General features: G+C 45.5%; 1 protein-coding gene across 5 annotated transcripts in view; it reads right to left on the reverse strand.

Annotated features, from left to right (window-relative positions):
• Nucleotides 1-2,213: 2,213 nt before the first annotated feature.
• Nucleotides 2,214-8,048, reverse strand: part of Adgrf3 (adhesion G protein-coupled receptor F3) — a 21,214-nt gene continuing 15,379 nt past the window's right edge. For 2 of the 5 annotated variants that reach the window (XM_050125887.1, XM_050125886.1), the window contains 4 exons: nucleotides 6,843-6,884; nucleotides 6,693-6,755; nucleotides 6,207-6,262; nucleotides 2,214-5,014 (listed from right to left, as the gene is read on the reverse strand). In XM_050125887.1, coding sequence (XP_049981844.1) covers nucleotides 4,990-5,014; nucleotides 6,207-6,262; nucleotides 6,693-6,755; nucleotides 6,843-6,884 — 186 coding nt within the window. In that variant the 3' untranslated portion in view covers nucleotides 2,214-4,989. Of the gene's footprint in view, nucleotides 5,015-6,206; nucleotides 6,263-6,692; nucleotides 6,756-6,842; nucleotides 6,885-7,657; nucleotides 7,740-8,048 lie in introns of those variants that run through there. The other 3 variants (XR_007589240.1, XM_050125888.1, XM_050125889.1) reach the window with 3 other exon arrangements.

The following is an 8,048-nucleotide window of genomic DNA, read 5'->3' on the forward strand; positions in this document are numbered from 1 at the left end:
ACGCCAGGATGTGACCAGCACCCAGCTTTCCAGGTTCCTCCTCCAAGGCAATGCCCACAAATAAGCAGGAAGCAGTCTTGAGAATCAGCTGCCCCAATTACTTTAACCTGTGGTGCCTAACCTCCTGCTTTATTATAAAAAAGAGATGGGAATATAATCTGTCCTGTTCCTTAAAAAGACAAGCCACGCCCACTCCCTCCCCTGTCTGCCTAGGCAAGCTGATCTCAACTTCCAGCCTGAGTCTTTCCTTCTCTCTCTCTCTCTCTCTCTCTCTCTCTCTCTCTCTCTCTCTCTCTCTCTCTCTCTCTCTCTCCTTCTCCCCTAAATAAATGTCCAACCTCACTCTGCATGTCATGCCTATTCCTGAGACCAGCTGCCTTCGTGCCCACCAGTCTCTCCTCGTGGAACTGGCTGCCCCGTCAAGGTCTCTCATCCACCATATGGCTCCCTGCCTGGGACTAGTGGCCCAGTGCGGCCACTTGGGGAACCATGCCGTCCCTGCCTGGGACTGACTGCTCTCAGGACCCACTGCCTACTGCCTGCTGCCACTTTGGGGACCTGCGGGTGTGGTCTCATGGCCCACTGCCCTCTGCAGCCACCTGAGAGTAAAATCCGCAGCATTTTACTTTTACCATAACAATGTACAGTTCCAATAAATACATTATTATCAAGTATAGTTCTCACATGGCGTGTGTGTGTATGTATGTGTGTGTTTACAGTACCAATAAATACATTATTATCAACTATAGTTCTCACATGGCTTGTGTGTGTGTGTGTGTGTGTGTGTGTACAGTACCAATAAATACATTATTATCAACTATAGTTCTCACATGATCAGCTCTCTGGACTTACTCCTTGTACGGAACTGAAATTTGTCATTTTGTATTAGAACTGATTTCTTTAGAAAAGTTCAGAATCTTTTACATATTTAAATATATACTGGACAAATAAGGAAGCATGGTTCCTGAGGAAATCTAACCACCTTATAGCCCAGGGTGGCCTGGGGGGGGGGGGACTCACTACGTAGCCCAGGCTGGCCTGAAAGTTATACTCTTGCTGCCTCAAGATGGCAGCTGAGGAAGTTTTAAAGTGTCATCTGGTGTTCTGCTCTGGTAATCAGCTGTTTGATCTGACCATCCCTATACAGAAGGGAAAAGGACGTCGTCCAGTGCAGCTCCAGATATTGCCCACAAATCTAAGAGCCTTTTCTCTTGTAGAATTTTACTTTAAGGTCTGTTACTTTTGTTTATGCTGTGAAACATTTGTTTAATGATGTAAAGATGTATTGCTCTTTTTATGTTGCATTTGTTTAACTCTGATTCTTTTCCTGTCCAAAACACCTGATGGTTTAATAAAGAGCTGAACGGCCAATAGCAAGGCAGGAGAAAGGATAGGCGGGGCTAGCAGGCAGAGAGAATGAATAGGAGAAATCTGGGAGAAGAGGAAGAAGCAAGAAAAGAAAAAAAGAGTACACCAGGAGCCAGCCAGCCAGCCAGCCAGCCAGCCAGCCACAGAGTACAAGTGAAAGTATGAGAAAAAGACGTAAGAAAAAACAAAAAGGCCAGAGGTAAAGGGTAGACAGGATAATTTAAGAAAAGTTGGCTATAAACAGGCAAAGCTAAGGCCAAGCATTTATACATAAGAATAAGCCTCTGTGTGAGTGATTTACTTGGGAGCTGCGTGGTGGCCCCCACTCTTCTCTTTAACGATACATTCCCCTAAGACAGCACCACTGCCAGGATTTGAGTCATCCATTCCAACACCCTCCCAGGCCCCCAAACAATGATTCTTCTTCATTGAAAAGTCCTAAGCTGGATGTTGATGGGCAGGTGGATCTCTGAGTTCAAGACTAGCCTCGTCAGGTGAGTGTGACTCATGCCTTTAATCCCAGCACTCGGGAGGCAGAGGCAGGCGGATCTCTGTGAGTTTGAGGCCAGCCTGGTCTACAAGAGTTAGTTTACAGGACAGGCTCCAAAGCTACAGCAAAACCCTGACTCAAAAATAAATAAATAAAATAAAGGCTAACCTAATCTATAGAGCAAGTTCTAGGACAGCCAGGGTTACATAGAGAAACCTCGTCGAAGAACAAAAAGTGAAAGAGGGAGAGACACATATACACACTACACACACACACACACACACACAGGGAGAGAGAGAGAGAGAGAGAGAGAGAGAGAGAGAGAGAGAGAGAGAGAGAGAGAGANGAGAGAGAGAGAGAGAGAGAGAGAGAGAGAGAGAGAGAGAGAGAGAGAGAGAGACCTGAGAGACCCAAGGGATCCATATAAGCTGGGCAGTGGTGGCACACGCCTTTAATACTGGCACTCGGGAGGCAGAGGCAGGCAGATCTCTGTGAGTTTGAAGCCAGCCTGGTCTACAGAGCAAGTTCCAGGACAGCCAGAGATATACAGAGAAACCCTGTCTGGGGGTAGGGGAGAGGGAAGAAAAAGGGAAAGTCCCAAATAAGCTAGCGACAGATTAAACAACAAAAGTAAAAACAAAACTGCCCTGGAGCCCTTGTTAACACTGATCTCTCTCCTCTTTAGGGATATCTGAACAATCCAAAGTCCCATAGCGTGATGCTGCTTGGGAGCTCTTTGTTTGCTTAGCTCTGTAGCCTAACCACTTCCCCAGCTTCCCCATGTTACTGAGCCCTGCATGTGGATTTGTCCTAACTGCTCTTACCCGCTGCCTCTTTGAGGAGTCATGTTTACTGAGACTGCAGAGAAGACTTTGCACATTTATTGGCTCACTGGCCATTTCCTTTTTAAGTCATCTTGCATGTAGGTGGGGGTGGGCACGGGCACTCACGACACTCAAGTGGAGGTCCGAGGATGACTTTGGAGAGTCCGTTTTCTCCTGCCGCCATTTGTGGGTTCTGATGACCAAATTCGGTCGTCAGGCTCAAATGGCAAGCACTTTTATTTGCTGAGCCATCTCGTTGACTCTCCAGTCTTATTTTAACAGTTAATGTTTTCATCCCATTTTATAAAAAAAATCCATAGATCATGTAAATTAGGAAGACTGACTCATCAGAAATTTTTCATTGCTCTTATATATTTTCTCAAAAACCTGTCATTCCCTTTCCCATTGTTAATTTAGTCAGAGGTCGTTTTTGTTGTTTTTCAAAACAGGGTTTCTCTGTAGCTTTGGAGCCTGTCCTGGAACTCGCTCTGTAGACCAGTCACACTCACAGTGATCTGTCTGCCTCTGCCTTCCGAGTGCAGGAATTAAAAGCGTGTGCACCACTGCCTGCCTTGGCCAGATGCTTTATTGTCCTGTCTTCTTGCATCTTACTCTTCTGTCCTGCCTTAATCCATCCCTTTCAAGTGTCATTCAAATGTGCCTCTTTGTTTCTATACATACTACCCTGATTCATTTATTTTATATTGATTATTGATTTTTTTTATTTTTTAGGTTAAAGATAGAAGGACTTCACCTTTTCCTAAATCTTAAAGGATGCAAACAAAGACTGGAGAGTGCTCTTCCATCAAGAGCTCTGGCTGCTCTTCTAGAGACCTGGGTTCAATTCCCAGCCCTCTCAAGATGGCTCATAGCTATGGGTAACTCTAGGGGATCTGACACCCTCTTCTGGCCTCTTAGGCACTGTACGAATGTGGTACACAGACATACATGCAGACAAAGCACCCATAAATACAGAAAATGAGAAGCAGAACAAGGAAAGAAAGAATACAGGACATTTTTCTGTGTTCATTTGGTTTGATTGGGATTGGTTTTTGAGACAGGATTTCTCTGGGTAGCCCTGGATGTCTTGGATCTCACTTTGTAGACCATCCTAACCTTGAACTCAGAGATCTGCCTGCCTCTGCCTTTTGAGTACTGGATTAAAAACTCACACCACTACACCTGGCTATTACAGAACATTGCATGTGTTGCAAAAGCAAGATATAAAGATTGGTAAAACAACTATTCCAGAGACATTTGGGCCACTTGAAAACCTTGGACCACTAGGAAACCGACTGATCATCTTCTCTGTGAGACAGTTCTAAAGTTGCTGTCGATTCTACTGCTCTGCTATGAAACACACAGTCCATGCGTCGTCAGCTTTTTATTATGGTTATATAAGTAAATGTAAACTTGGCAATTTGTTGTAAAGCACTTCCCAAAGACTGACATTACCTTTTCCAATAGTACGTTTATAGTTAGTAATACAAAATAGTCAGGCTCTTCTCTTGACAGCCTGAGCAAATGCATTTTTATTTCCTCCCTGTTTAAGAGAGTACTGTAGAAAGTTTCCTGTTGTTTAATTTTCAGTCATCTGCTTTAATAGGCAAATTCACTATCACTTTGGATTTTTTCTATGCCGCGTATGCGCAACTTTATCGACTAGTAAATGATGTCTTTTGATGTGTTTTAAAGACAGCTATATTAGTAAGGACTATTATGGAATATTAGTTAAAGGTGTGTTACATTTGTTTATGCTGTGGAACATTTGTTTAATGATGCAAAGATTGTTGCATTTCTTTTTAATGTTGCATTTGTTTAACTCTGTGGAGCTGCGTTACTTTGCCTGTCTAAAACACCTGATTGGTCTAATAAAGAACTAAACAGCTAATAGCAAGGCAGGAGAAAGGATAGGCGGACCAGCCGGCAGAGAGAATAAATAGAAGGAGAAATCTGGGAGGAAAAGGGATCAAGAAACAAAAGGGGGAGAACTCAAGGAGCCAGCCACAGAATAAGAAGAAAGTTATACAGAAACAGAGAAAGGTAAAAGCCCGGAGGCAAAAGATGGGATAATTTAAGAAAAGCTGGCTAGAGTAAGCCAAACTAAGGTGGGGCATTTATAAGTAAGAATATGTTTCTACGTGAATTATTTGGGATCTGGGTGGCGCCCCCCCCCCCAAGAGCCAAAGAGTAAAGAGTTAAAAAAAAAAAAAACTACCAACAAAAGGACTTTGTAACTAAATACTGTCCCCAAAGAAAATGAATGCTGTCCTTAATCTTCAGTGTTCGGAAGATCACAGGTTCCTGTCAATCAGTCATATTTTCTTCATAACTATCAAAAAGAAAGAACAAAGGAATCACTCAGTAGTGACATTAAAAACATTTTCCTTGTGTCTGTCACACACACTGTTGAGTTCATTGCTGATTAAAACTGCTTTTCTTGTAGTTCTCTGGAATGTTGACATCTGTTTGTATTTTTTTTTTCTTTTGCTTTTTCAGCAAAAGCAGGCTTTTTCATCAGGTCACTAGGTAGCTTTCGCTAATTCTTTTCATGCGTCTTGCTTGGACACCAGGGGCTCTGGACTGCTGAGCCGCATGAGGAGCTGCCTGTGACTGATGAAAACGAAAACCTGTCTTTCTGAGCAAGGAGTGGAGAGTGCTCAGAATACGGCCTGGGACTCATCTGGTGGATTCCAGCACAAGCCCTCACCTCCCTTGCCAGGAAGGTGAGCTTACGCGTGGTTCATCCTGGAACGGAGGTCGCCCTGAAGCTGGGGGCTGGGGACAGGACACTCTGGCTTTCCTGTGTAAACAACTCTCCTCTCCTGATAGAAGACCCACTAGGGCAAGTCATTCAAGGCCGGATTGGTTGGTTGGTGTAACACACAGACACGCACCGACAGACGGACACACACACGTTAAATGAACAGGTCTGGATATAGTTTCTCTGTTCTTGCTTGGACAGGTTCTCACTATGTAGTCTAGACTGAACTTGAACTCCTGCTCCTCCTGCTTACAGTGATACACACCACATCTAACTGAGGCGAAGGTTTTTCCAGATAATTTAAAAGTTGGTATCATGGAAGGGAATCTCTGGGATGAGCTAGATCCTGGTTAATTTGCTTTGCCTTTGCACCGCTGCTCACTCAGGGATGGCCACACCCGCTGGGGTAAGGCTTTGCTGGGTTTGGGAGCTGCTTGCCAGGAAGTTGGGCGGAGTTAGGTATGATGTCACATGCCTGTTGGCCAATCACCTGGGTGGTGGAGGCAGGGAGATCACAAGGTCGCGTCCTGTTGGTTAGGGTGAGTTCAAGGCCAGCCTTGGTAACTTAGCGAGACCCTTTCTCAAAGTGTAAACCTAATAAACCTAAGATCTGGGGCGTCAGGATATGCTTAGGATATGCTTGTTCTGGATCTAACCCCCCCGCCCCCCCCACGTCGGGGGAGCGTCGGGGAGACTTGGCCTGGAGACTCTTGCTACAGCCTCTTTCCCCTCCATTACTCACTCTGCTTCTTCCCCTCACCTGGCATGTTCACTTCTTTCTTTGCTGGGTTCCGAGGTGTAGGTTTCATTTGTAGCCTAGGGAGAAGCAGAAAGGTCCAGCTGGGGTGATCTTTATTACAGCCCACCCAACTGTGAGGAGGCTATATCCATTCGGATAGTCTCGCCAGCCCTTCCGGGAACTTTGGGATCAGCTACATAGGTCCCACGGGGCCCAACTTTTTTTCCCTCCAAATGTTGAGATGGAACAGAGTGTTAAATGGGGGAGTCTATGAAGTGGGGTGTCACCACTGTCCAGGTGGTCACCCACAACCCCCAAACCCCATTCTGACTGTGCATGCTGGTCTGCCCACCTCCCCATCCCTGCAGCTGGAGAAACTGAGTCTGAAAGCTGCTTGCTGCAAAAGAGCCCCTAACTCTCCTCTCCGAGCTGGGTCCATTTCTCCTGGGGAGGGCTGGAGGATGGCTGGCCACATCTCACAGACAGCTGAGGCTTGGGGCAACTCACCAGGGAGATGGCAGAGTTGGAGGACCGGGTACCCTGGAAGCGTTTGCGCAAGGCCTCTAGTACCTGAAGGGAAGGTAGACAGATACCTGCTTGTGCCGAGGACATTTTGGCCTCTTGGTCAGGAGTGTGGGGGGCTAACTGGGCACTCACCTTCTTGTCTGTAAGGCAGCCAAACACTAAGATGAAGACACCCTGAGGAGAGGGGAGTTGGGGAGCAGGTTAGTGTGGGGGAAGGCTCACTTCTCGTGGGGAACAGGTTAGTGTGGGGGAAGGCTCACTTCTTGTGGGGAACAGGTTAGTGTGGGGGAAGGCTCACTTCTTGTGGGGAACAGGTTAGTGTGAGGGAAGGCTCACTTCTCGCCCCCCCTCCTCAGCTTCTGTTCTCAGACCCTTTTTCTAGTCCGTACCCTAAGTTGCCTCCTCAGTGTTGGCACCCATCAGCATCATTTGGGTTGGGTGTGCACGTGTGCATGCGTGAGCCTGTGTACATGCTACAGTGTACACGTGGAGGTCAGAGGACAGTGTGAGGGAGTCGGTTCTTTCCTTCCACCATCTAGGGTCCAGGGATCAAACTCTGATGTCAGGCTTGGCAGAAGGCATCTTCACCTGCTGAGCCATCTCACAGGCCCTCACGGTGCCATTCTTAGGACTGGGTTAAGATTAGGCACTGATGATGTCTAGACTTTGACACGATTGTAAGAAAACCAGAGGTTCTATCATGCCACAAGGACATGTACTCAGCTATGTTCATAGCAGCTTTGTTTGTCATAGCCAGAACCTGGAAACAATCTAAATGCCCCTCAACCAAAGAATGGATAAGAAAAATGTGGTACATTTACACAATGGAGTACTTCACAGCAGAAAAAAATGACATCTTGAAATTTGTGGGCAAGTGGATGGAGCTAGAAAACATCATATTGAGTGAGGTAACCCAGACCCAGAAAGAAAATATCACATGTACTCACTCATAAGTGGCTTTTAGATATAAATCAAAGAAAAGCAGTCTACAATTCACAATTCCAGAGAACCTAGACAACAATGAGGACCCTAAGAGAGACATGGGAAGTAGAAAAAGATGAGATCTCCTGAGTAAATTGGGAGCATGGGGACCTGGGAGAGGGTAGAAGGGGAGGGGAGAGGAAGGGAGGGGAATGGAGAAAAATATACAGCTCAATAAAAATAATTAAAAAAAGAAAGAAAAAAGAAAACCAGAGCTCAGAGAGGTTGTATAATTTGCCCAAAGTTATCCAGCGAGGCAGTAAAGGAACTGGGATCTACATTCAATCCCTTTCTAAAACTCTCTCTCTCTCTTTTTTTTTTTTTTTTTTTTTTTTTTTTTTTTTTTTTTTGTGATTG

This window comes from Alexandromys fortis, unplaced genomic scaffold (assembly GCF_014885135.2).
Source record: "Alexandromys fortis isolate MF-2015 unplaced genomic scaffold, M_Fortis_MF-2015_v1.1 scaffold_252, whole genome shotgun sequence".
NCBI classification, from domain to species: domain Eukaryota; kingdom Metazoa; phylum Chordata; class Mammalia; order Rodentia; family Cricetidae; genus Alexandromys; species Alexandromys fortis.